Source organism: Phalangium opilio, unplaced genomic scaffold (genome assembly GCF_054372755.1).
Source record: "Phalangium opilio isolate 3A_F unplaced genomic scaffold, DU_Popi_V2 ptg000390l_1, whole genome shotgun sequence".
Lineage (NCBI taxonomy): Eukaryota > Metazoa > Arthropoda > Arachnida > Opiliones > Phalangiidae > Phalangium > Phalangium opilio.
The window spans coordinates 1,511,414-1,537,255 of record NW_028324234.1 but is presented as its reverse complement, the minus strand read 5'-3'; the positions used below and the strand labels follow the sequence as shown (position 1 = coordinate 1,537,255).

Sequence of the window (25,842 nt, the reverse complement as noted above, 5' to 3'; positions counted from 1 at the left end):
TTTACCTCATTTTCTAGTTTTTACAATTAAACTAACGTCTAATAATTTCCCTGACGACTCGAATTACAACAAAGTTTAAAATTGTCACGAAGCGCCCAACGTAGGGCTCGACCCCATGTTCCGGAATTTAGGAGTCTCGTGCTCTACCGACTGAGCTAGCCGGGCTTGTATCCATGCAATTTAAATGAAATCCAGTAAATGAACAATCTTTTGCGAGAATCTAGAGTTTTAAGTATTGGCAAAGTTCAAAATTGTTGATTAGCGCCCAACTTGGGGCTCGAACCCACGACCCCGAGATTAAGGGTCTCGTGCTCTTCCGACTGAGCTAGCCGGGCTTGTATCCATGCATTTTAAATGAATTCCAGTAAATGAACTATCTTTTGCGAGAATCTAGAGTTTTAGTGTATTGGCAAAGTCCAAAATTGTTGATTAGCGCCCAAACTCGGGCTCGAACCCACGACCCCGAGATTAAGAGTCTCGTGCTCTACCGACAGAGCAAGTCGAGCTTGTATCCAAGCATTTTAATTGAATTTCAGTAAATGGGTTATCTATTGCGGGTATACTAGTTTTAGTGTATAGGCAAAGTTCAAAATTGTCAAGAAGCTCCCAACGTGGGGATCGACCCCAGACCCCGCGATTAAGAGTCTCGTGCTCTACCAACTGAGCTAGCCGGGCTTGTATCCATGTATTTTAATTGAATTTCAGTAAATGGGTTATCTATTGCGGGTATATCCCGTTTTAGTGTACGGGAAAACCTCAAAATTGTTGTTTAGCGCCCAACGTGGGGCTCGAACCCACGACCCCGAGATTAAGAGCCTCGTGCTCTACCGACTGAGCTAGCCGGGCTTGTATTTATGCATTTTAAATGAATTCTAGTAAATTAACAATCTTTTGCGAGAATCTAGAGTTTTAGTGTATAGGCAAAGTTCAAAATTGTCACGAAGCTCCCAACGTGGGGCTCGACCCCAGACCCCGCGATTAAGAGTCTCGTGCTCTACCAACTGAGCTAGCCGGGCTTGTATCCATGCATTTTAAATGAATTCCAGTAAATGAACAATCTTTTGCGAGAATCTAGAGTTTAAGTATTGGCAAAGTTCAAAATTGTTTATTAGCGCCCAACTTAATTGGGGCTCGAACCCACGACCCCGAGATTAAGAGTCTCGTGCTCTTCCGACTGAGCTAGCCGGGCTTGTATCCATGCATTTTAAATGAATTCCAGTAAATGAACTATCTTTTGCGAGAATCTAGAGTTTTAGTGTATTGGCAAAGTCCAAAATTGTTGATTAGCGCCCAAACTCGGGCTCGAACCCACGACCCCGAGATTAAGAGCCTCGTGCTCTACCGACGGAGCAAGTCGAGCTTGTATCTAAGCATTTTAATTGAATTTCAGTAAATGGGTTATCTATTGCGGGTATACTAGTTTTAGTGTATAGGCAAAGTTCAAAATTGTCTAGAAGCTCTCAACGTGGGGATCGACCCCAGACCCCGCGATTAAGAGTCTCGTGCTCTACCAACTGAGCTAGCCGGGCTTGTATCCATGTATTTTAATTGAATTTCAGTAAATGGGTTATCTATTGCGGGTATATCCCGTTTTAGTGTACGGGAAAACCTCAAAATTGTTGTTTAGCGCCCAACGTGGGGCTCGAACCCACGACCCCGAGATTAAGAGCCTCGTGCTCTACCGACTGAGCTAGCCGGGCTTGTATTTATGCATTTTAAATGAATTCTAGTAAATTAACAATCTTTTGCGAGAATCTAGAGTTTTAGTGTATAGGCAAAGTTCAAAATTGTCACGAAGCTCCCAACGTGGGGCTCGACCCCAGACCCCGCGATTAAGAGTCTCGTGCTCTACCGACTGAGCTAGCCGGGCTTGTATACATGCATTTTAAATGAATTCCAGTAAATGAACAATCTTTTGCGTGAATCTAGAGTTTTAAGTATTGGCAAAGTTCAAAATTGTTGATTAGCGCCCCACGTGGGGCTCGAACCCACGACCCCGAGATTAACAGTCTCGTGCTCTACCGACTGAGCTAGTCGGACTTGTATCCAAGCATTTCATTGAATTTCAGTAAATGGGTTATCTGTTGCGGGTATCTCTAGTTTTAGTGTACGGGAAAACCTCAAAATTTTTGTTTAGCGCCTAACGTGGGGCTCGAACCCACGACCCCGAGAATAAGATACTCGTGTTCTATCGACTGAGGTAGCCGGGCTTGTATCCAAGCATTTTAACTGAATTTCAGTAAATGGGTTATCTATTGCGGGTATATATAGTTTTAGTGTACGGGAAAACCTCAAAATTGTTGTTTAGCGACCAACGTGGGGCTCGAACCCACGACCCCGGGATTAAGAGCCTCGTGCTCCACCGACTTAGCTAGTCGGGCTTGTATCCAAGCATTTTAATTGAATTTCAGTAAATGGGTTATCTGTTGCGTGTATCACTAGTTTTAGTGTACGGGAAAACCTCAAAATATTTATTTAGCGCCCAACGTGTCGCTCGACCCCACGACCCCGAGATTAAGAGTCTCGTGTTCTACCGACTGAGCTAGCCGGGCTTGTATCTATGCATTTTAAATGAATTCCAGTAAATGAACAATCTTTTGCGAGAATCTAGAGTTTTAAGTATTGGCAAAGTTCAAAATTGTTGATTAGTGCCCAACGTGGGGCTCGACCCTACGACCCCGAGATTAAGAGTCTCGTGCTCTACCGACTGAGCTAGTCGGGCTTGTATCCAAGCATTTTATTGAATTTCAGTAAATGGGTTATCTGTTGCGGGTATCTCTAGTTTTAGTGTACGGGAAAACCTCAAAATTGTTGTTTAGCGCCCATCGTGTCGCTCGACCCCACGACCCCGCGATTAAGAGCCTCGTGCTCTACCGACTGAGCTAGCCGGGCTTGTATCCAAGCATTTTAATTGAATTTCAGTAAACGGGTTTTCTACTACGGGTATGTCGAGTCTTAGTGTACGGGATAACCTCGAAATTACTGTTTAGCGCCCAACATAGGGCTCGAACCCTCGACCCCGATATGAATAGTCTCGTGCTCTACCTACTTAGCTAGTCGGGCTTGTAACCACAAACCTTTAACTTAATTTAAGTAAATGAACTATCTTTGCAAGAATCTAGAGTTTTAGTGTATTGGCAAAGTTCAAAATTGTTGCTTAGTGCCCAACGTGGGGCTCGAACCCACGACCCCGAGCATAAGAGTGTCGTGCTCTACCGACTGAGCTATCCGGGCTTGTATCCAAGCATTTTAATTGAATTTCAGTGAATGGGTTATCTGTGGCGGGTATCACTAGTTTTAGTGTACGGGAAAACCTCAAAATATTTGTTTAGCGCCCATCGTGTCGCTCGACCCCACGACCCCGAGATTAAGAGCCATGTGCTCTACCGACTGAATTAGCCGCGCTTGTATCCATGCATTTTAAATGAATTCTAGTAAATGAACAATCTTTTGCGAGAATCTAGAGTTTTAAGGCTGGTTTTCACGAGATCGAAATTTGGCGCAAAATTCCGCTTTCTCGCACCGAAATTTTGCTTATCACTGCGGCGAGAGGTTTTCACAGAGCCGTTTTTTCGGCGAGCAATATTTTTTTCTCTCCCTTTTCTGTCGTCTGCTTTATTTTATTTTTTATTGAACTTCCATTTTTAGAGAATTCCGTATGTCTAGCAGTCTGGGAAATAGCACACTTCCTCTGGTCCAAAACCAGTTTATTAATTGCTTGGACTAGTTTTTTAATTCAAGAAGTGGGGGTTACTGGTCCTCGGGACCAGTTTATTAATTGCAAATCTATAGGAGAGCAAAGGCTGGGACCAGTTCGGAGACCAGTTTATTATTTCGGACGCTGGGGGGTCACTGGTCCCAAGGACTAGTTTAAAAAATATCCCTATTTCCCAGACTGATGTCTAGCCTGTTTTTTCCTCTCTTCTTTCAGTCGTCTGCTCTATGGTCTGCTTGATTATTTATTTATATTCCCAAAAATAAAATGGATAACAATAGCCAAGCATTAATTAGAGCCAATTTAGGAGTTATTAACCTTGCGGTTATAATATTGGCTACTCAGGTGTTAAATAGGAATAATCGCAAGTATAAAAAATCCATATGGGTGAGAAATATATTTCGAAAGAGAAAAGAACAAGGCTGTTTTTCTAATCTCATCAGAGAAATGAGGGAATCTTCTCGATAAAATCTTCATTGTTCACATTCTTTTTTAAAACTCTCAACTTCATCGCGGCCGCCATTTTATTTTACCAAAAAAAAAACCCCCAAAAGATCGAGAAACGACGTCAGAGTGACGTACGATCATACGGCCCTATTATTGGCTGCGACAATATTCGGCGGCCAAGAAGTAGAGCTCCAGTCTACTCCGGCGAAAAGAGACTTTTCGGTGGCGGCAGGTTTTCGCCCGATTTCGCCCCGATTTTCGCCCCGTGAAAACCGGCTTTTAGTGTATTGGCAAAGTTCAAAATTGTCACAAAGCGCCCAACGTGGGGCTCGACCCCACCGCCCCCGAGATTAAGAGTCTCTTGCTCTACCGACTGAGCTAGCCGGGCTTGTATCCATGCATTTTAAATGAATTCCAGTAAATGAACAATCTTTTGCGAGAATCTAGAGTTTTAAGTATTGGCAAAGTTCAAAATTGTTGATTAGCGCCCAACGTTGTTCTCGAACCCACGACCCCGAGATTAAGAGTCTCGTGCTCTACCGACTGAGCTAGTCGGGCCTGTATCTAAGCTTGGTCTAGGAAGGGACGTCCACACTAAGTCAACTCTCGACTTATTTACAGGTGGGCCCCTTTACAATGCATAGAGGGGTGGTGGCTAGCCCCTATGCCACAGCTAACCTACAGCACCCTATACTAACTATTACCGTTATCGAAGCATTTTATTGAATTTCAGTAAATGGGTTATCTGTTGCGGGTATCTCTAGTTTTAGTGTACGGGAAAACCTCAAAATTGTTGTTTAGCGCCCAAGGTGGGGCTCTAGCCCACGACCCCGAGATTAAGAGTCTCGTGCTCTACCGACTGAGCTAGCCGGGCTTGTATTCAAGCATTTTAATTGAATTTCAGTAAACGGGTTTTTACTTCTCCGTGTGACGTAGTCCAGGAGAGGTTCTGTAACGGCCGTGTCTGTGTGTGTGTCTGTCTGTCTGTGTGTGTGTCTGTCTGTCTGTTGTTACACCCACATGACCGCGTTCGCAGTTTGCGTATCGGAGCAAACGTGTTCGCCATTTCCGAACTGCTTTCACAGTCACGGAAATGGCTACTCTACTTGAGTTCTCACACCCCCATCTTCTGATCTATGTCCATCCCACACGGACACCAGTCTGTTCTTACTGGCTTCTAATCACCCCCATCTTCTGTTCTTTGTCAATCCCACATTGACACCAGTCTACACTTACATGCCTTCTAACACCACCATCCACTGGTCTTCCGTCTATTCCACATAGACACCAATCTGTATCATTGGCTTCTACTCCATTATCATCGTTTGGTTTTAGGACATACGCGGCGATCAGCTAGGGTTACGAGAAACGTCTAGCCTCCCTAAGGCGGGATCGCCACCAAAGGTTTTCGCAATTGCGCTTTATCCTTACTATTATAATGGAAACGAATCGTATATATACCCCAAAATTTGAAGAAAGTGGGCAAGAGGGGTACCCTTCACTTTAAACATCAATATTAGCAAAGTTTGAGATGATAATAGGTATAACTTTATTTTAAACGATTTAACTATTATTAATGTTAATTATTGAAGATTAAAATAATTAAAAATAATTATATTTATTTAAATATTAATGACAAACCTCTCGTGCAAAGAGAGAGATTATAATTGCCTCCTATATCTACCAAGGCCCGTGCATGCGATATATTTCCTTCCTTGCCTCCTATATCTATCAAGGCCCTTTGCATTGTGATATATTTCATTCATTGCCTCCTATATCTATCAAGGCGCGTACATTGTGATATATTTCATTCATTGCCTCCTATATCTATCAAGGCCCGTGCATTGCGATATATTTTTCAAAACAACAACAAAAATGGGAAGCTCCTCTCAGAAACATAGTAATTTCTTTTCTCTGTATATGAAATGAAAATATTGATAATATTGCTCTCCTTCTTTAATGGTATGAATCTTTGCCTGTCTATTAATATTTTACGTAGTAGTAATACGTTTTTAGCGAAGTCTAGAGAGGATAAACATAAGCGAGATTGTTTCGGAAAAAAAATACTGCTTCCACTAATGGGTTTATACTCCTTGTTACTGTTGTCAGAAGTCCATTAAATTAGCCTAGGAAGTAACCAAAAGCGGGGTTTGGGACTCCCCTCTCTTGTGTAGCAATACTGAAGAGGGGCGACACATTCGCCACCTCGCGATAATTTTCTCAGATCTCCGGTTTAGGTGCGACTCGTATGCCAAAATTTGCCCTATCGAGAGAGAAAAAACTATTGGCCGAAAACGCCCCCTTCCACTGTAAAACCGAGCTCTCTTTAGCATAGGAGAACGGATGAGGGTGTGAATTTTGGAACAGTCAAGGTCATTCAGTTTTTTATGACTCTTCATAAACCTATTGAAAAAAAACTATTTAAAGGGAGGGTGAAGTAGAAAATCCAATGATTTTTTTATCGATTCTTCTACTAATTACAAGACCGGTCTGCATAGTCAAACATTCAGGAAATACTTCCGAATGATTTTAAAATTCAAATTAGGTTCAGATTTAAAGGATAATTTTAAATAAGGACGTCCGACCAATCGCGTAGCCCCCTGCATTTTTAATAACAAAATTCTCGTGGCACGTTCCGTGTCGAATGAAATTTAGCACGAGATTTGATAAAATTTGGGCGCGATGTGACAATCGTGGCGTGAGACATGGAGCGTGCCACGAGAATTTTGTTAATAAAAAGGCGAGGCGTTATGCGATTGGTCGGAGGTTCTTCTTTAAAATTATCCTTAAAATCTGAACCTAATTTGAATTTTAAAATCATTCGGAAGTATTTCCTGAATGTTTCACTATGCAGACTTGTCTTATAATTAGTAGAAGAATCGATAAAAAATCACTTGATTTTCTACTTCACCCTCCCTTTAACAACCGTGGCCGTTATTTTTTTTATTTTTTTATAAAGCAAACAATCTACCCTTTAGAGATCCAGCGTTCATGGGCTAAAGAAGTCACGCCCCACTCTAACAGTGTCAGGAAAGGGGGAAAAATTTAAACCCCTTTCCATGGAGTTAGAAGGAGTTCTTATCCCAGTAGAGACGTACGCTATACCAGAGTTGTAATTGTTCACTTCCTAGGCTAATTTTATGAACTTCTGCTGTTGTATAGAGTAATCATGATAAAAGCTTAAAAAATTGCGAGCGGACAGACCTTTTTTATCCTCTTGTTTTATTCTTAATAAGAATATAAAATATTTATTTTGTATCAAAAAATATTTTTTGATGCTAAGATTGCTTTAAAAAAATCCAAACGGTTAGGCATTGGTAAAAAAGACAAATGATATTTTTCAAATCTAATGAGATAACGCCCACCAGGAATACATAGATTTTTCTACTTGGAATCTTTAAGAGGCCATAAACCCCATACTAATTACTGATTGAATGTAAGGGGATGGGCTTAAAACTTTGTTTCACAGCCCGCGCCTCCCTCCTTGCGTTTCATTGGCTGTTCACATGTATAGGAACAAAAAGAAATTAAGAAAACCACAGGAAAAAATTTACCTAATCAAACAAGAAAATAAATCCTCCTCTCGCAACGACTCTAAAAGTCTAAATAACTCACACGCTTATACAAAAAACTTCTGTTGTCAATATATATCAAGCCATTAAAAACCAAAAATAATAGTAAAAAAGTAGCTCAAACTAAACAAAAAAATAGGCTTTTACTCAAGGTGAACCCCAACTTTAACTCCAAAAATTCAAATTTAAAAAATATCTACATTCTATTTCTACTCGTTCAGCACACAGAAAGAGAATTTCTTTACAATAGGGTTTGGCGCTCATAGGTCGCGGGAATCGCTATGTCAATATCACGTGGTTTGTAAGTTGAAATACATGGTGCATGATGTCAGGGGTGACGATTTCTACACCCCCTCCCATTTAAGTCAAGCAGAAAGACCCAGAAAATGGCCTGTTAAAAATTCCAAGTTGAAAAATCTATGTATTCCTGCGCCCAGCTAGTTGAAAATTGCCCTTTTTTATCCGCGGGAGCCATTCTTAATGAGAATTTCGATGCTAGTAGGCTGCCAATTAAACTACCGGTATATTATTGTTGTTGGAAATTGGATATTAAGTCAAATTAAGTGGTTGTAAAGAGCCAGCAGGTTTTTGCCGCTTCTTTTTGTGAGTATTTGACTTTTGTATGTAAAATGGAGGAAGATAATGTTGAGAGTAAGGATGAAATGCGGAAGCGCAAAGCGCGGGAAAGGATGAGGGCAAAAAGGTCGACGTTTTCATTGGATACTTAAGTTTATATAATCTTCTCGACACGGAGAGGTAATAATTTGGTTTTCCCAACTTGTCTATTGCTGGTATGCCGAGTTTTAGTGTACGGGAAAATCTCAAAATTACTGTTTAGCGCCCAACATAGGGCTCGAACCCTCGACCCCGATATGAATAGTCTCGTGCTCTACCGACTTAGCTAGTCGGGCTTGCAACCACAAACCTTTAACTTAATTTAAGTAAATGAACAATCTTTTGCGAGAATCTAGAGTTTTAGTGTATTGGCAAAGTTCAAAATTGTTGCTTAGCGCCCAACGTGGGGCTCGAACCCGCGACCCCGAGATTAAGAGTCTCGTGCTCTACCGACTGAGCTAGCCGGGCTTGTATCCATGCAGTTCAAATGAATTATAGTAAATGGACTATCTTTTTCGAGAATCTAGTGTATAAGTATACTGGCAAAGTTCAAAATTGTCACTCTGCGCCCAAGTGCTCGAACCCACGACCCCGAGATTAAGAGCCTCGTGCTCTACCGACTGAGCTAGCCGGGCTTGTATCCAAGCATTTTATTTTAATTTCAGCAAATGGGTTATCTATTGCGGGTATCTCGACTTTTAGTGTGCGGGAAAACCTCAAAATTGTTGTCTAGCGCCCAACGTGGGGCTCGAACCCACGACCCCGAGATTAAGAGTCTCGTGCTCTACCGACTGAGCTAGCCGGGCTTGTATCCAAGCACTTTAATTGAATTTCAGTAAATGGACTATCTTTTGCGAGAATCTAGAGTTTAAGTGTATTGGCAAAATTCAAAATTGTTATTTAGCGTTCAACGTGGGGCTCGAACTCACGACCCCGAGATTAAGAGTCTAGTGCTCTGCCGACTGAGCTAGCCGGGCTTGTAACGAAGCATTTCAATTGAATTTCAGTAAATGGACTATCTTTTGCGAGAATCTAGAGTTTAAGTGTACTGGCAAAATTCAAAATTGTTAATTAGCGCCCAACGTGGGGCTCGAACTCACGACCCCGAGATTAAGAGTCTAGTGCTCTACCGACTGAGCTAGCCGGGCTTGGATCCAAAGACTTTAATTGAATTTCAGTAAATGGGTATCTCGAGTTTAAGTGTACTGGCAAAGTTCAAAATTGTTATTTAGCGTGTAACCGATTTGCTGTAAAAGCGAGGTTACAGAGTGAAACAATGAGCTCAAAACCAATAAAAGTATGTTTGAACTCTTTTATTCAGGTTCAATTGGGGTTAGTAATTGTTACATAATATAATTAAATAAAGAAATAAATAAATGATAATGGCTATTTACAATGCATGTGATACGATGGGAAGTGAGAGCGCCAGACTAGAGGTGTGCCTTTCGGAGGTAGCTAATAAAAGCAACACTTACGCGTTCGAAGTAGGTCTACTGGAGTGATGGCACGAACTGAGAGAGTAAACGCGCGAAGACTAGTCATTACGGACTAAATCACTGGATTGCCTCGTAGAAGGTCATTCTACCCTACATCTAAACAGGTCTTACCTTAGAAGGTGAATACGGCCTAAGGCCTACCGCACTAGCTAACTAACACCAACAACAATCCATGATAAACTGCCACTCAATCAGGATACTATCATGATGACTAATGAAACAGACTACTTAACAGGCTGTAACAAGATGAGACTATACACTCTGACTCTAATACACAGCTGACCCGACTTTATATAGCCCTAGCAATAGGCCTGGCTCAATATAGGGGGCGCTCACCAAGGATGCAATATGAGACGCCATCTATCCCACTCATGTTCAACTAATCTATTATAAGGTTAACAAGACGGCCCAAGGGCTCGTAATAGTAGCCATATCGTACGAGTGAATAGCCCCTCTAAACCCTACCCTAATGAGTGGATAACCCCTCTATACCTTACCCTAATGAGTGAATAGCGCTATCTTTTTCTATGCTTAATTGATTTACCGTGCAATAAAAACAGAGTTAATAGCCCCTCGATTCCCTACTCTAAACAGTGATTAAATTATAACCGTATAAATTTACTTATGCTGTAATCCTAATATTCCGGCGAATCGAAGAACAGATAGCTTTTAGTGATAATCCCCTCGATGAGTTTACAACATAGACTTATGCAGATGCACACTTATCGCATCTTATAAATTTCTACCAGGACTTATGCCCAGAAACTTTTGAAAGAGAAAGTTTAGTTATAGTGATTACGCATTTTAGTGATTATCCCCTCGAATTACCTTTAGCAATGCTAAAATGATCAAACGCATAACGCTCATTTAACACTATGTTAGCTCTATCTAAACCCACATTTGAATTAACCGCCAAAACGTTCCAGTCAAACATAACATAGATGACGATAGCTACCGAACGAGAACGAAACACATGAGGAGCGCGGTAGGAAACGGGGAAAATCGTTATCTATTTAATTAGCACATAAATAGAAAGAAAATAAATATAAAAACCCCAAACATACAAATTCATAAGTATCCGACCCCACAGATTAAGCGGTAGCCCACCCCACATCACCCCGACATTTTAGAGATAAAAATAAATGATAAAAAACTCGGGGTTTCTATCAAGTCTCTATGGTTCAGTGGTTGAATGTCTGTCTGATGCGCCAGCGACCCGGGTTCGATTCCCGGTTCTGAACTGAAAAAATTTTAATTAAAATTAAATCTCTAACCGAGCCCAATTACCCCTATGGGTGGGTTGTGGTTATATAAAGTTCCTTTTAAGCTAAAATCTGACGATAACGAAAGCGACAACCCCGGCCACTACTACTACTACTACGGCTCGGGTAAAACTAAGAGCCTATCGTATACTACGATATGGCTAAAAAAGTCTTAATATAAAAAACTTAGGATTAGAGAGCAAGGGAGCCGGATGTAAGCTTAGCTATGTGTGATATGAAGGCTCAGTAGCGCATCCGCTACATTCCTCCACACGTTAAAAAGGGACACTCCTAGGCTGGCATCTTACAAAATATGAATGTCGTAATTGGTTAAGGTGGTTGAAGAACTTGACTTGACTTGGCACCTCAGCTTTGCACTCCAGACTTGATAATGAACTGGATTCTGGTTCCGGATGGTAGTTGGCTGATATCGCTGAAGAATAGGTATATGCATGATGAAAGGCAACCTTTCCTTGTGTGCAGGTCCTCAGCCGATATCTCCATGTAACGCTGGTATGGTCCAAGAAAGACGCATATGATTTGGGTTATGGGCAGAAACCGTCCATCCAAATACAGCAATGTTGATTTCAACCTTCTGAGACTCTAAGATAGGTTACTCAGAAAAACAGACGTTAATTTTAATTTCAATTAATTACTAAATGGAAAAGTAGCGTAGCTACTTCCAATCAGGAAACCCCAGTAGCACATGGGCTCCACAGTACAGTCTTTTAACAGTCCGTGTGTTCGCTAGGTGTCCTAAAAACTCGGGACTGATAATACATGTAAACACAAGCCGAAAAGCAATAATCTAAACAGCCCATTATTATTACTAATTTTATAAGTCGGTTGACAGTCTTCCGAATGCTCTAAATTTAGCCTATTTTTCTTACTCTAGATTAATTTAAATCAGGCGCGACCAAGTTTTAGTCTTGTTAGGAAACATTCCGCCGCCTTGACTATACTAAGTCTCGGATTTTCAGTTTTAGTCTGGTTATGAGACAATCCGCTGGCTTCGCCATTTAAACTCTGGTACGACCAAGTTTAAGTCTTGTTTTGAAACATTCCGCCGGCTTGACTATACTAAGTCTCGGATTTTCAGTTTTAGTCTGGTTATGAGACAGTCCGCTGGCTTCGCCATTTAAACTCTGGTACGACCAAGTTTTAGTCTTGTTATTTGACAGTCAGCCGACTTGACTATATTAAGTCTCGGCATGAGTTAATAATATGTTAGCTAACCAAAACTAAAAATAAACTTAAGACGAGTGAAAATCCTTCATAATCGCTTCCGACTTTATCAATAAAAGGTTGTATATCTTTAAAATACGAATAATTTCACGTTGACACAAAACTCTCATACATTCAGTGTATCTTGGCAAGTTGATTCTATTTGTCTGAGATTTATGTAAGGAGTATGAGATAGCGGGCTAAGGGTTAACTTATAGCGGCTCGGTTCGGGATTTTCTTTAGAGCTTGTAGCTTTTAAAATGACTGCAGAATTTGCTTTGTCTTTCTTTCCCTGTGGATGTGTTAGATCATAATCAATCATGTCGAATTCATCCATGTAATCTGAAATTAATGCACATTTATATTAATTGGTCCAGCAGTATAGAGAAGAAATAGACCGTTAAGCTTAGAGAGGAGAGAGGTGAGATTGCTTAGAAACCAGCGTATCTATAACCATAAGTTTATATATGTTCCATAAGTATGACACTACCAATGCTAGAGACTTACAGTTCGAGCTAGTTCGAGAACGACAAGCGAGAATTGAAGTCCTACACTCGGTTAATTAATTTTGCAGGACTTCCATCTTCCTATTAAGTCTGTACTAAGCTTTTGACAGAGCCTCACTCACCAGGCGTCGCTTTACCTCGATTCTATGACCTACGTTACTTCATGACAAGCGAGTCAGTAACCAGTGACAAACTTATGGAACATATCTTATGAACTTACTCATTATTAGCTTCTATTTTTAAATGACGTATGGGTCCGTTTAGCAGTTTAATTTACTAAACCCTGAGGCGAAAATTACTTAAAACCCCAGAGTGGATTTGAATCACGGACTTTGGGTCACCGTCCCAATGGTTCAATTGCACTTTGGGAGGGTGTTAATTAATTTTCGCCTCACAGTTTCGTTTTAATGGTACTTTTTAATGGCATTTTTAAATCTCTTATTAATTTTTACACTTATATGTATTATAACCATGAGTTATTTCAGTAAACATAATTATTAAAATTAACCGATATAAAATCATAGGAAGACTTGTGCCTATTATACGTCCCATTATGAAGCTGTTCTTTTAAAAAATGTTGACGTCTATTACTTTAGTCCTTATTGTCTAATCTTTTTCTGGTCCGGTATGAATAATTTTGCAAATCTGATACGTAAAGATAAGGGCTTAAATTATTAAGGTCGGTTTTTCCCCGGGTTTATGCAATTTCCATAATTTAACTAACTATTGAGCTTTCGTTTCATTATCGAAACCAACTGCAGTCACTTTTATGAGATTACTGTATTCGAGGAAAAGACGAGGGCGATTCGCATTAAGAAGCTGCAGCGTTAAACAGCTTAAGTAAAGGTGTTTTTAGATTATCACGTTATCAATATGACGGCGTTTAATAATCATCATGCAATACATCATTCGGCGCTTTAGCTTCTACGGCAAGACGGACATTCCAAAGTGCTATTATCTAGGCTAATTCCTGATTAGCCATTTATAATCTTATCACTGTTATCCTGTTTTACGATACAGTGATACGTGAATAATTAACATCATAAGTTTATAATATATGTTCCATAAGTGTGACAATCAGGTAAAATTATTACTGAGACCCAGTCTTACAGTGCCTTGTGCATCTTGTTTGCATGACGTCACAAATTTTGAAATAAACCTCCTAGCGGGCACTCTCTGAAGCTCGCGGAAATGTATCAATGCGCGGTAGGGTCGTATGTGCATTCAGTTACATCGGAGCCTCGGACTCGTAGTGTTCCCGATTTTGGTTTGTTTATATTTTTAGTCCAAGGCTTAGAGTACGTTTTTAAAGATATAATGTAACATTTAATATGGCAAGTTTAAAGATATCCACTGAAGATATTTTAAAGAACATTGAGGTAGCTGTACCCAGAAATTTTGAAAGTGAGATAATAGATATTCATAACACGTTGAAAAATAGTGGCGAAGTAACTCCAATAATAGAACATTTAGTGGAGCTTTTCTCTGAAATCTATCAAAAACATAAACCCAAGCCATCAAAGTCAAAAATTGACGTGAGAATGAACAGTAATGCTGCACGATTTGAGTGGCATCTGATATCTCGAACACACTTTGATTTCTTCGATGCCCACCATAATTTCACAAGTGACCGTTCATTAGTGGCGCAAAACAATTTTTTGGTTTTACTATCCTTATACGCGTACGAGGTTTTCGCTACCTGGTCAAGGCAAAAACTATGTGATTTTAATGAAGCACCCCAGGAAAAGGAATTAAATAATTCGGTACGTTTCTAAATCTGATTGTTGGACTATTGGCCAATTATAATGAAAACCTCTTACAGGAAGTGGCAGCGTATGAACGATCATTGCTCACAATAGGTGGTGGCTGTATGGGTGAGATATGGAAAATTAATAAAAAACGGACTATATTTGGGAAAAAGATGCACCTATCTGATGGACAGCGTAAGAAAGCTCAAATACTGTGGGACTGTGCATTAAAACTAAGGCGGACGACAGAAGAAAAGGCGGATATGACGTTTTCTGGAATCAACATGCGGGATAAAGGAGGTCTATTCATTCCCAAGGAATCTCTCAACCCTTTCCTTGTAAAACTTAATCAGCTATGCAGAGATGTTTTAAATGAAAATGGATTTAAAAAGTATGGTCAAGACATTCTTAAAATTGTCTCGAACCATGTTAAAAACCATGAAGAGGACTTGAAACGCTGTTTCTTATCGTGCACCAAGGACGTTTTATCGGAAGATAAAGCTCTTGTAATACTTCCAGAGTTACAAAGAAAATTTATGCATGCTTTATCGAACGAGTTCATTAGGTATCGTTCCTTTCAACCGAATTCCCAATGGACCGAAATCCCATTCGACCGAATATCCCGCAATGATTTTAGATTTCCAGCCCAATGGCTATATTCCCGATGGACCGAAATCCCAATCGTCCGAATATGCCCCTAAAAATACATGAATATAACTTGAAACACTGTAGCCGTCAGCGATTCGGTGGTGTAGTGGATATGATGTTGGACTGCGAAGCGATAGGTTGTTGGTTCGAATCTCCGAAAGGTATTTTAATAATATTAAAAGTAAATGTTTCGTGATACTAATTAAAACGCTCACTTTCATTCCTTTCAAGGCAAGAGATATATAGAATTAATAAACAAATTGTGCTTAAAATGAAGTACAGTCTTAATGGTAGTTCCATCAATGTCTTTAATTTAAAATTTTAATATTTTGGTTTCGGGTGGGTTGGGTTAGGTTAGGTTAGGTTAGCATAGGTTAGGTTAGGTTAGGTTAGCATAGGTTAGGTTAGGTTAGCATAGGTTAGGTTAGGTTAGGTTAGGTTAGGTTAGGTTAGGTTAGCATAGGTTAGGTTAGGTTAGCATAGGTTAGGTTAGGTTAGGTTAGCATAGGTTAGGTTAGCATAGGTTAGGTTAGGTTAGGTTAGCATAGGTTAGGTTAGGTTAGGTTAGGTTAGCATAGGTTAGGTTAGGTTAGCATAGGTTAGGTTAGGTTAAGTTAGGTTAGCTTAGGTTAGTTTAGGTTTGGTTTGGTTTGGTTCCAATAATTCGTTGACACCTTTTCCAAAATATTATCCCTTTAAATAGCTACCACCTTTTCCAAAACATTCTCCTATTAATTAGCTGCCACCTTTTCCAAAAGATTTTCCTATTATTTAGCTGCCCCCTTTTTCAAAATATTCTCCTATTAATTAGCTGCAACCTTTTCCAAAACATTCTCTTACTAATTAGCTACCACATTTTCCAAAATATTCTCCTTTTAACTAGCTACCACCTTTTCCAAAATATTCTCCTTTTAATTAGCTACCACCTTTTCCAAAACATTCTCCTATTAATTAGCTGCCACCTTTTCCAAAATATTCTCCTATTAATTAGCTGCAACCTTTTCCAAAACATTCTCCTACTAATTAGCTGCCACATTTTCCAAAATATTCTCCTTTTAATTAGCTACCACCTTAAAACGTAGTTAAAATAAGTGCAGTAATACATTTTCAACTCACATTTATTTCAACAATAATACGTTGTGAAATTAAAAATATATTTAATGCAAAACCACACAGTATGTCTTCTTCCAGTTCAATAGAATTTCGGTCCAATGGGACTATAATAAAACCGCACCTTTGGCTACGTTCGGTCGAATGGGACCCCAAAAAAACCCCCTTCTGTCGAATGGGAATTCGGTTCAATGGGACCAAAGCGTTCATTACAGCCAGGGATGAAGCTGAGAAAGAAAAAAAACATTTATCTTCGAGGGGATGCAGCGGGCTTAGGGATGATCTCTACATTTTATCCCAAAAAAACAAATCCAAATTGAAACCTTTTAAAAAGCAAAGCAAAACCTTTAATGGGAAAACCTGTAAGGATAACTACGTTAAAAATAGTGATATTAAAATAGTGGAAAATGGAGATGACCCTAAAAATAGTGATAGTAAAATAGTGGAAAATGGAGATGACCCTAAAAATAGTGATAGTAAAATAGTGAAAAATGGAGATAACCTTAAAAATAGTGATAGTAAAATAGTGATAAATGTAGATGACCCTAAAAATAGTGATAGTAAAATAGTGAAAAATGGAGATGACCTTAAAAATAGTGATAGTAAAATAGTGATAAATGTAGATGACCTTAAAAGTAGTGATAGTAAAATAGTGAAAAATGGAGATGACCTTAAAAGTAGTGATAGTAAAATAGTGATAAATGGAGATGACCTTAAAAGTAGTGATAGTAAAATAGTGATAAATGGAGATGACGTTGAAGTTTTGTTGGCCAGGCCTAGGAAATTACCAAACAAAAAGTCAGTAAAACGTGCAACTTCAAAAAATACCGTTCATGCCAAAGAAAACCAAAAGAATACTAAGAGTAAAAAGAGCAGTGTTGAAGCTCTGGTTAATGATTTTACAAAATCAAACAAACATCCCAAAACTGATCATAAAAATGATTTGGAGGGCCATTCTTCTAAAAGAATTAAAAGGGTTCCTGTGCATTTCTCTAGTTATGTATTGTAACTCATGTGATATTTTGGTAGTTTTCATTGTTTTAATATTTAAAAAAGTTCCTTTAAATTATCAAGGGTAAATGTGTGACTGAAACACATGGACAAACCAAAGAAAACCAAATAAATTTTTAAAGATATGTTCATAAAATGTTTCAGAAGTTTAGCTTGACAATCTTTGTGGTTTTCGAATATCTTTTGGGTGTGGTTGGACCAGCTTCCCAGACTATATTTTGTTCATTTAAATCGTGTGTAGTCTTTTGGTGTGGGGAGGTTACACGTTTGTTTGGCGTTCTTGGACATTTGTCAACTTTAAGAAATGCAGAACTGCCTATTGTAGTACTTGATTTCGCCGTTTCACTCTTGTATTTTTCTGCAAATGAGTCCTTCACATACAATGGTACGTCTCGATAGCCACGACCACTATGATGACCTCTTGTGTCCACTTTGGTAAGATAGTTTTTTCTCGAAGTGCAATAATTTACGCTAGATAATTTTCCACCAGAGTTTTGTTTGAATTGAGAGAATAGTGTTTCCACCCCACTACCATTAATTCTAACTGGGCAAATGTAATAGCCCATAGGGTGTGTTTCGAAATACTCTTTTACAAGCCCCTCCATTCCAAACACCATTATTCGCAGTAGCGCCCAGGTCTAAAATATAAGGTAATTTAATGGCAGAGTTACATAATTATGTAGGCCTATCTAAATTAGTTTTCACCTGCCATGAGATGAACTTTTTCTGTTTGATGCTCCAAGGTTTGAAGTCGGTATCCTCCACTATACAAAAGAAGCTGACATTATAGTATAATTGTTACAAGAACCACAAGAGAAAATCCATACTTACCGATTAGGTACTTGAGCCAGTCTTCAAAATAATTAAGTCCACAACGGAGATTAACCATAACATCACTACCCAGTGACGTTATTTTATCAGATGACAATGTCCCAGTTTCGAATAATTTGTTACAGGCTTTAAGGTATTCGAGTGTAGCTTTAACTTCGTAGTGATCTTTTGGAGGTGATGTTTCAACTGGATTCGCATATTCGTGAAGAGCCGATAGAACGTCCATTTGCTAAAATGCAGATTTAGATTTATACCGTTACTAATATTAATTAGAAGGAATCAAAGACCATAAGAGCCAATACTTGTAGTATTTTTGCTGGTTTCACATTCAACTTTGTCCATGGATCTCGGTCGACATAGCTCTGCAATAACTTGGGCACAAGACGGGGTACTTCCAGTTTCCTGCGATGATCATCACGTTGCTTTAGCTCAACAATTTGACTCCATCCAAATTCTATTCCCAAGTTCTGAAACTTTTTGGCTCGCTCATCATGAGAGGAATACAGCGCGTTGATCATGCTTTTCATCTTGAGGAGAAAAGAGACAAAGTTTCCATTATCATTCACTTATTAAATAAATATTTCTCACCTGATGAGATGGGCAAATGATCCAGTAAATATTTCGGCCCAAGCGGTGAGGGTTGGGAAAGCAGGGATTAAATTTAATGTCAATTTCTTCACAGTTTTCCGTTTCTGAGTAGCTAAATTGCCCTTCTAATCCAACTGTTAATTTTATCAACGCAAGGTTTGCACTTGCTCCATCACATACGAGACCAGAAATGTTGAAACCCGCAAATTGAAACGCTTTAATAACTTCAAATAAGCAGTTGAAGGTTATTTGAGTGTCTGCAGTATTGGCTAGAGAAAAATATGGTCCAATGACATCGTAGTTGGAGGTCAAATCCCGCCATAAGAATTGTAACATATAATTCGCTTTAGACACTTTTTTCTCGTCAGACACCTCCTTATAAAGATCGTCCAAATAGGCATATTCGTGAATAGGCATAGCTACGCCCATTAATTTATGGTTTTTACTATTCCAGCACACTTTTCCAGCTACTCGTACTTCGTCGAATATTAAAATGCCGTCACCCCTTGGCTTTAGAAAGCCTAGAGATTCCTCTTCACTTGCAAACGTGTTATAAATTCTTTTCTGCTCTTTTAAGTATTCCATGTTGATGCCCGGATCGTCTATGTTTTTAGTAGTTTTTCTTTGAATTGATCTCCAACTAGGAAGGTTCAATATTTTGAAACTCTTTAGGGCCTCATACGCTGCTTTGCTACGGCAACCGACGGCTAGAGCTGCATTTATAGGAATATAAATTGAAAAAATAGGTTGCAAAGTGCATAATTAAAGGCAGAATCGTCATTTCTTTTTCTTAGCTTACCAATTCGATAAGAAAGCACGGTCCAGCGATTACCAGTGTGTCCTGGAGCTGCGAAAGGCAAGGATATTAATTTAGATATTTAAATTATTCATATCTTATGTTGAATAATATTACCATTTCTCTTCTGATCTTTTTCCAAATCGTCTTTTTCACGTTGTAAATACATTCTACAATCGTTATCCCAAATTTGACGCAAACGCTTTCGCTCCTCGATGTTGGTAGATGGATCTTTACCCTTAAGTACCTTGTCAAGGTCTTCCGGAAAGCTTTCTTCAATGATTGAAACAATACTTTTCATTTCTTTATGTTGGCTATCTTTAAGAGTTATTGTAAGATCTTTCACTTTTTCCTTCAATTTTGCATTTTTAATTTTCATGTATTGGAAGCGATAATGTTGACGTCTCTTTTTTAAATTTGCACTTGAAGGTGAAAGAAAGGTAACTGGGCATGTAGAAGATGGATCAATTTTTCTTTTGCGGCAAACAGGATTTAAACCAACTACTCGTCTCTTCAAACTAAGGCGCAAATATCTTCTTAAATTTTTACATGCTGTACAGACATTTTCAAGTGGACCATGAGAATTTACAGGTTTTTTAAACCACGCTGGACAGTCTGTCGACATGCAATGCTCTTTAGGTAGAGAATGTCGGACCAGTTTTTTTGGAGGTTTAGCTAATTTCGGTATAATGTCCACTGACTCTCCATCAAGACCAGTACAAAATACATTTTCTTTAGAAGAAAAATCTGCAAAGAGGTCTTCTACAAGTTCTGTTATAATTTTCCCTTCCTTCACAACATCCCATTCTCGAACAAGGCCTTTATAAGTCACATGAAATGACAATTTTCCCTCAGGTGAAAGAATATACCAGCATGGATCACCCAATTCAATATCAAACATTCCTTTTCTCGTTACTTTGATATAAACCTTGATAAATAATTACAATGAACTATTTAACTATGATCTACACTTTGTTTCGTAAAAGATATTTACTTGACTATTTGAGGATTCCATCTCAAATGATATCAAACGTTTAAAAGTGGATACGATAGAGTTAAATTGTTTTTTGACACTATCGGGACCATCCCCACATTTAGGTTGACTAAAATAGTTTCCATCAGTCTACAAGTTAGAAGTAGCTCAGATTAATACCATTAAAGCTTCGTTAATTTGATTGAAAATAACAGTAATATTTCAACCAACCTGGCATTCACTATCCTTAAATTCTTTTACACTATCTTCAATACGTTCTGGTGGAGGCGATATCTTAAGCCTTTGCTCAACTTCATAATCAGAAAATAGTGTTCCCGTCGAAACTTTGTTAGTTTGACTGGCTTTCTCTTTCATTTTAACAACTATTCTCATGCCTAAATTACACTGGGTTGATTTTGATTCTCTCATATCAAATATTCGCGTACGAAACCTAATTTTGCACCGCGTTTGCCGCTTAAGAAGTGTTTAGCTCGCTCAATCGATAATGGCCGCCGTTTGTTTACATCTAGAGAGATTAGGGAACGCCTACGAACTACTTTCGGCACTCGTCTCTGATTGGCCCAAAGAAAGAAAAACCAAACACCTTATAATGACATATAACGGGCTCATTTCTTGGAGTCCCTCAAAATATTTTGTCATTGTGTGACTGGGTGTAAGTAAAGATTTAACATGGGAAACGGTTTAATTGTCACACTTATGGAACATATATTATAAACTTATGTTAACATCGTATGCTTAATCTTAAGGAAAAAAATGAAACGCAATCTGGGAGCACTCTGGGAGCACGGCAGTGCTCCCAGCCAAGTCGAGCACTGACACCCTTTTCTCGAAGCAACTCACGACACTTTTAAGCCCACTGTAACTTCGTGATGGGTATAGGTAAAAGCCTGAAATTTTGCTTGCCGCGAGGACTGTCAATCCTAGCTATAGTTTCCAAATTTCAAGTTCCTACCCTATATACTTTTCGAAATATCGAAGGTGAAATTTACCTTATTTTGTCACTCACTCACTCACCGATCATCAAAATTCTAAGGTACTTCTAGGGTAGATAGAAACTTAAAATTCAGGATTTAGTTTTCATTTATTTTATAAGGCACAGAAAAATTAAAACATCGCGAAATTTTTATAAAATTGTTCTTTAGTTCTTTATTTTAAAACTAGATGGCGCTGCCGTCTTTTCAACAGAAATAGTGTGTGTTTTTGATGAATGGACGTAATGGTCCAAAGTTAACCGAAAGTTAAATATATATTAAAGCTAATAGGAGTAGTAGTTTAAAAGAAATGGGTCGTAACTGATGCTATATTCTTATATTAGGATATCGCGTACAATCTTTATTACATATTCTCTGCGGGTCGAAAGGGGTAATTCAGCGTAAATAAGGACAAACGTTAGCGATTATATTGGCAAACGAAGTACCACGAGAGGGTCTTGTTTTAATATAACTACCGAAGTATAACGAGAGGGTCTACAAAAAGAAGTGAGATCCTATGAAAAACATTAACATGTACAAAAATGGGCCAAGCCTCGCCTCGTGCCCTTTCCGCCGTAAAACGTTCTGAGATCCCATGTAGAGCCAAGTCTGCCTTTTGTTCTCATTCAATCGCCAATTGAACAATTATGTTATAAATTAAGTCCTTTTCCTAATTACTAACCAATATTCTTTGACTCTATCATAATTGTACATCTTTGTTCGTATCAAAAATATCGTGACTTGGCAATCGCAGGTAAGTAATATTAAAAGGAAGTCGAGGGGATATTCACTAAATCGTTGCTGATTTTAAAATAATCGAAGGGGATGACCTGCGCTTGCCAAGCCACGATATTTTTGATACGAACAAAGATGTATAATTATGATAGAGTCAAAGAATATTGGTTATTAATTAGGAAATGGACTTAATTTATAACATAATTGTTCAATTGGCGATTGAATGAGAACAAAAGGCAGACTTGGCTCTACATGGGATCTCAGAACGTTTTACGGCGGAAAGGGCACGAGGCGAGGCTTGGCCCATTTTTGTACATGTTAATGTTTTTCATAGGATTTTATTTCCAATATAAAACCAAGAAGTGATATCTAGTTTATATGGGAGAAGGTATAAGATGCCTAAGTATTCGCGCGCCATAGTCCCAGTCCCCCCTTTCAAAATACAAGGGGGGACGTAAAGGGAGGCCGGGCTATTTCGTCCCCTCTCCTCAGTCGGAAAATACGTAATTTTCGTCGTCATTCGCGTCGCGCTGACGTGAGTTTACAAGAACCAATGAGATGCTCGTTGTAATTTAGAGGCGGCGGGGATTAACTCCGGACCTACGTTTGGACTGAGAATGTGGCCGCGAATTTATACCTTCTCCCTAATAAACTAGACGTCACTTCTTGATAAAACTTTTTAATTTTTGTTTTCGTAAAGTTCGATTATACATATTTGCAATGATTCACTGGTTTTCAAATGAAAAAATGTATTTTATAAATCTTACTTAATAGTTCAAGGACTTAATTTTGCCAAGGCTTTATAAATAATACTTAGAATTATCACCTCTCAGTAAAATGTAGTCAAATTAAAGGAAAGTGGTTAAAGAATTAGGAAAATTGTAGTTTAATTATCGTAAAAGGGTCATATTCAAGCCGGTTCTTTTGTACGAAGAATTAATCTAAAGAAACCGTGGAATTTAAAATTTGTTCCTTTGCCCCTCCCACTTAGTTCAAGCAGATGACAAAAAAATCCCGGTTGAATTATACATATGATTCATTCCAGACTGTACTTTTATAAATAATTCTATGCCCAAAAATATTACTTATAAATAAATTAATATGTATAATTGAAAACCTTAAAATACTAGGAAGGAGGTGGTTCTGAATATTGCGGGTTCATCGGTGCATTTGTCCCTTGGTCCGGGGGATAGGGAGTGGTCCATGGTTGAGGTAATTGCCCTTGAGGTACTTGAGGAGGAGGCTGATTAGTGGCCCATGGCTGAACAGGATATATCCCTTGTTGATTTGAAACTTGTGGTGGTACTACTTCTCGGTGTTGGGAAGTGACAGGAATGGTCAATGTCACGAGGCCTGGACGTCTCCTTCTATATCGAATGCAACAGCTAATTGCGGTAACGAAGAGTGAAAATACCACTATCACTATGATTTTAATTTGATCACCATTTAAAGCTTGAAAAGGACAAACAAAAAATGTATATTATTATTAGACTTAAATATCACGTTAGACTTAATATTTTTTTGGCAATACCAGTTGAGCAAGTACTATCGCTTTCGTCCTCATTGTATCCACAGTTGTCGCGTCCATCGCACTTAAGTTCTTTATATATGCATTTATTATACGAACAATAGAATTCATGGTCTTTTTTAAGTGATCCAACTGTAAAATTTTAATATAAATACTTAAGAAATTATTCAATATAGACAATTTACAATGAGTTCAAGAGTTGTCGAGTGTTCGATCTTCATTACAAGTATAACCATTTCATAAGATAAGTTGCATAAGTTTGTCAAGGGTTACTGAGAGTTTGTCATGTAGTGACGTAGGTCATAGATTCAGGTAAAGCGAAGGAGGCCTGGTGAGGAGCTGTCAAAGGCTTAGTAAGTTCAGACAAAATAGGACCTAGATGGAAGTCGTGCAAAATTAATTAACCGAGTGTAGGACTTCAATTCTCGCTTCCGTCGTTCTCGAACTAGCTCGAGCTGTAAGTCTCTAGCATTTCGAAATACAGCCTAGGTAGTGTCACACTTATGGAACATATCTTAAAAACTTATGATGATTGCTTTCTTATGGAACTTCCGTTATAATTTTTTGTTCAATTCTATCATTTAACTTACATCCGCATTTATTAAAAGCTGTGACGGTAATTTCGAAACTTTTAAAGGTTTTGTAACTGTCTCCTACTTCCAGTTTGAAAGTCAGACTGTCGTCGTAATAGGTATCTGCTGCATCAAGCGCAACTGTTAAACTTGATGAACTTGTACGGCAATCGCTGAAAACCTTTTTTGCACGAAGGTAGTCTTCACTTTTCCAAATCTGAAAAACAAAAACAAACAAACCAAAAAATATTTCGATAAATTAATCCATGACATTTTTTATAGATAAAATCAACGTCATACTTCCAAATTGTCTATACAGTTGTAACCATCCTGTCTGAGATTAAGACCTTTCATCGTTGCTACTAAACCATAATTTTCAAAATTTGTTTTGGGGGGCGGTTTAATGGTAAACTGGTATCTTCCAATTCTGGAATTTGTCATAGGCTTCAAAATGAGTGTGGAATCCATGGAAGAGGGTAATCCGAGCGTTACACTTCTTTCATTTTCGTATATATAATCTGTAAAGATAAATTCAATTGCCTGATTACATAAAATCAGGAAAGCATACGGCCAATATAGGAATCATTGCAAAGCCATTTTCTTGATGTATCTAGACGGGTTTTTTTATCATTGCATGACGAATTTTACCTCACGAATAATCTATCACCCTGTACGTTGAACCTTACGCGCCCCCAGACCTCGCGTTGCTACTATCCAATGAAATTATAATTAGAAAGACCTTAACAAAGAATTATGAGACGCGACGGATAATAAGTTCTCAAGCCCGACCCACAAAACTCGCATAGAAATTAACATGGAATACGTGGGGGCGTAATGAATCCAATTAATTGCATCTATTCCCGTTAAAATTTATAGATTGATTCAATAAAATGTCATTTAAAAATTCATAAAAAAATAAAATCTCAATTAAATCAGAAAACATAAACATTCAGAATGCTAGGCATGTATTTTCTAAATAATGTTACATTGGTGAAAACCATACAGTATAATACTTCATACATTATTGTGGAACTTTAGGTGGAAAGAATATTTGCTACAGCGAGTTCTTTCGCACAGGGGGCGTGTCCCGTGATGTCAATATTTACCTTGACCTGACTATATCACGCATTAAAATCATAAAGGAGAAGCATTCTTATATAAAGGGTTATGCCTTATGGTTATACATTATGTTACATCTGATCTAATGGGGGTAGATTATCCCGTACAGCGCAATATGTTAAATTCCAATCTAACTTATTATAGATTAAATGAGTTTGATTGAATTTACTTACATACTTGATATCCATGGACAATTTGGACTAATAGAGTAATTAGAACCGTGATAGAAATACTTCCCATTTTAATTACGATTAGGCCTTGGTCTCTATAAATTATTTTGTTCAGCGGTTAACGTCTATTCATTAACAATGTCGTATCTAATCTGTCGGAAAACCCGTGTGTTTTGCAAGTGTA

The 25,842-nt window shown here is 38.4% G+C and overlaps 3 protein-coding genes and 13 non-coding genes across 16 annotated transcripts; 1 reads left to right on the top strand and 15 right to left on the bottom strand.

Annotated features, from left to right (window-relative positions):
• Positions 1–262: 262 nt before the first annotated feature.
• On the bottom strand, positions 263–335 carry TRNAK-CUU (transfer RNA lysine (anticodon CUU)). The gene has a single exon. It is a non-coding gene; the product is annotated as a tRNA-Lys (tRNA).
• Positions 336–773: 438 nt separating this feature from the next.
• Positions 774–846, bottom strand: TRNAK-CUU (transfer RNA lysine (anticodon CUU)). Its single transcript has one exon. It is a non-coding gene; the product is annotated as a tRNA-Lys (tRNA).
• A 266-nt stretch (positions 847–1,112) lies between these two features.
• TRNAK-CUU (transfer RNA lysine (anticodon CUU)) lies at positions 1,113–1,189 on the bottom strand. Its single transcript has one exon. It is a non-coding gene; the product is annotated as a tRNA-Lys (tRNA).
• Positions 1,190–1,627: 438 nt separating this feature from the next.
• TRNAK-CUU (transfer RNA lysine (anticodon CUU)) lies at positions 1,628–1,700 on the bottom strand. The gene has a single exon. It is a non-coding gene; the product is annotated as a tRNA-Lys (tRNA).
• Positions 1,701–2,649: 949 nt separating this feature from the next.
• TRNAK-CUU (transfer RNA lysine (anticodon CUU)) lies at positions 2,650–2,722 on the bottom strand. Its single transcript has one exon. It is a non-coding gene; the product is annotated as a tRNA-Lys (tRNA).
• Positions 2,723–3,161: 439 nt separating this feature from the next.
• On the bottom strand, positions 3,162–3,234 carry TRNAK-CUU (transfer RNA lysine (anticodon CUU)). The gene has a single exon. It is a non-coding gene; the product is annotated as a tRNA-Lys (tRNA).
• Positions 3,235–4,476: 1,242 nt separating this feature from the next.
• TRNAK-CUU (transfer RNA lysine (anticodon CUU)) lies at positions 4,477–4,550 on the bottom strand. The gene has a single exon. It is a non-coding gene; the product is annotated as a tRNA-Lys (tRNA).
• A 97-nt stretch (positions 4,551–4,647) lies between these two features.
• On the bottom strand, positions 4,648–4,720 carry TRNAK-CUU (transfer RNA lysine (anticodon CUU)). Its single transcript has one exon. It is a non-coding gene; the product is annotated as a tRNA-Lys (tRNA).
• A 243-nt stretch (positions 4,721–4,963) lies between these two features.
• Positions 4,964–5,036, bottom strand: TRNAK-CUU (transfer RNA lysine (anticodon CUU)). Its single transcript has one exon. It is a non-coding gene; the product is annotated as a tRNA-Lys (tRNA).
• A 3,708-nt stretch (positions 5,037–8,744) lies between these two features.
• Positions 8,745–8,817, bottom strand: TRNAK-CUU (transfer RNA lysine (anticodon CUU)). The gene has a single exon. It is a non-coding gene; the product is annotated as a tRNA-Lys (tRNA).
• A 265-nt stretch (positions 8,818–9,082) lies between these two features.
• TRNAK-CUU (transfer RNA lysine (anticodon CUU)) lies at positions 9,083–9,155 on the bottom strand. The gene has a single exon. It is a non-coding gene; the product is annotated as a tRNA-Lys (tRNA).
• A 98-nt stretch (positions 9,156–9,253) lies between these two features.
• Positions 9,254–9,326, bottom strand: TRNAK-CUU (transfer RNA lysine (anticodon CUU)). The gene has a single exon. It is a non-coding gene; the product is annotated as a tRNA-Lys (tRNA).
• A 98-nt stretch (positions 9,327–9,424) lies between these two features.
• On the bottom strand, positions 9,425–9,497 carry TRNAK-CUU (transfer RNA lysine (anticodon CUU)). The gene has a single exon. It is a non-coding gene; the product is annotated as a tRNA-Lys (tRNA).
• Positions 9,498–13,882: 4,385 nt separating this feature from the next.
• LOC149594212 (uncharacterized) lies at positions 13,883–17,352 on the top strand. The gene is made up of 3 exons (XM_089861293.1): positions 13,883–14,600; positions 14,660–15,150; positions 16,731–17,352. Exons 1-3 carry the CDS (start codon positions 14,169–14,171, stop codon positions 17,350–17,352), a joined length of 1,545 nt encoding a protein of 514 aa, XP_089717419.1. The 5' UTR covers positions 13,883–14,168.
• Positions 17,353–17,363: 11 nt separating this feature from the next.
• Positions 17,364–21,290, bottom strand: LOC149594211 (uncharacterized). The gene is made up of 9 exons (XM_089861519.1): positions 20,774–21,290; positions 20,564–20,692; positions 19,687–20,497; positions 19,573–19,620; positions 18,774–19,486; positions 18,488–18,712; positions 18,186–18,414; positions 18,060–18,118; positions 17,364–17,992 (listed from the first exon to the last, which is right to left on the bottom strand). The coding sequence occupies exons 1-9, from the start codon at positions 20,969–20,971 to the stop codon at positions 17,495–17,497; spliced, it is 2,910 nt and encodes a 969-aa protein (XP_089717645.1). The 5' UTR covers positions 20,972–21,290; the 3' UTR covers positions 17,364–17,494.
• Positions 21,291–22,932: 1,642 nt separating this feature from the next.
• Positions 22,933–25,831, bottom strand: LOC149594210 (uncharacterized). Its single transcript, XM_089861520.1, has 5 exons — positions 25,662–25,831; positions 24,670–24,887; positions 24,388–24,586; positions 23,801–23,929; positions 22,933–23,721 (listed from the first exon to the last, which is right to left on the bottom strand). The coding sequence occupies exons 1-5, from the start codon at positions 25,726–25,728 to the stop codon at positions 23,396–23,398; spliced, it is 939 nt and encodes a 312-aa protein (XP_089717646.1). The 5' UTR covers positions 25,729–25,831; the 3' UTR covers positions 22,933–23,395.
• Positions 25,832–25,842: the final 11 nt, after the last annotated feature.

Bases quoted from the DNA above. Each gene is read 5' to 3' on its own strand.
- LOC149594211 (XM_089861519.1), bottom strand. From the start codon at position 20,971: ATGAGAGAATCAAAATCAACCCAGTGTAATTTAGGCATGAGAATAGTT. The intron at 18,415-18,487 runs GTATTGGCTCTT...TCTGCATTTTAG, and splicing joins AACCAGCAAAAATACTACAA to CAAATGGACGTTCTATCGGC. The intron at 17,993-18,059 runs GTGAAAACTAAT...CTTATATTTTAG, and splicing joins AAAAGTTCATCTCATGGCAG to ACCTGGGCGCTACTGCGAAT.
- LOC149594210 (XM_089861520.1), bottom strand. From the start codon at position 25,728: ATGGGAAGTATTTCTATCACGGTTCTAATTACTCTATTAGTCCAAATT. The intron at 24,587-24,669 runs GTATGACGTTGA...TTTGTTTTTCAG, and splicing joins ACTGTATAGACAATTTGGAA to ATTTGGAAAAGTGAAGACTA. The intron at 23,930-24,387 runs GTAAGTTAAATG...AAAATTTTACAG, and splicing joins AGCTTTTAATAAATGCGGAT to TTGGATCACTTAAAAAAGAC.
- LOC149594212 (XM_089861293.1), top strand. From the start codon at position 14,169: ATGGCAAGTTTAAAGATATCCACTGAAGATATTTTAAAGAACATTGAG. The intron at 14,601-14,659 runs GTACGTTTCTAA...AACCTCTTACAG, and splicing joins AAAAGGAATTAAATAATTCG to GAAGTGGCAGCGTATGAACG. The intron at 15,151-16,730 runs GTATCGTTCCTT...CGTTAAAAATAG, and splicing joins TTATCGAACGAGTTCATTAG to TGATATTAAAATAGTGGAAA.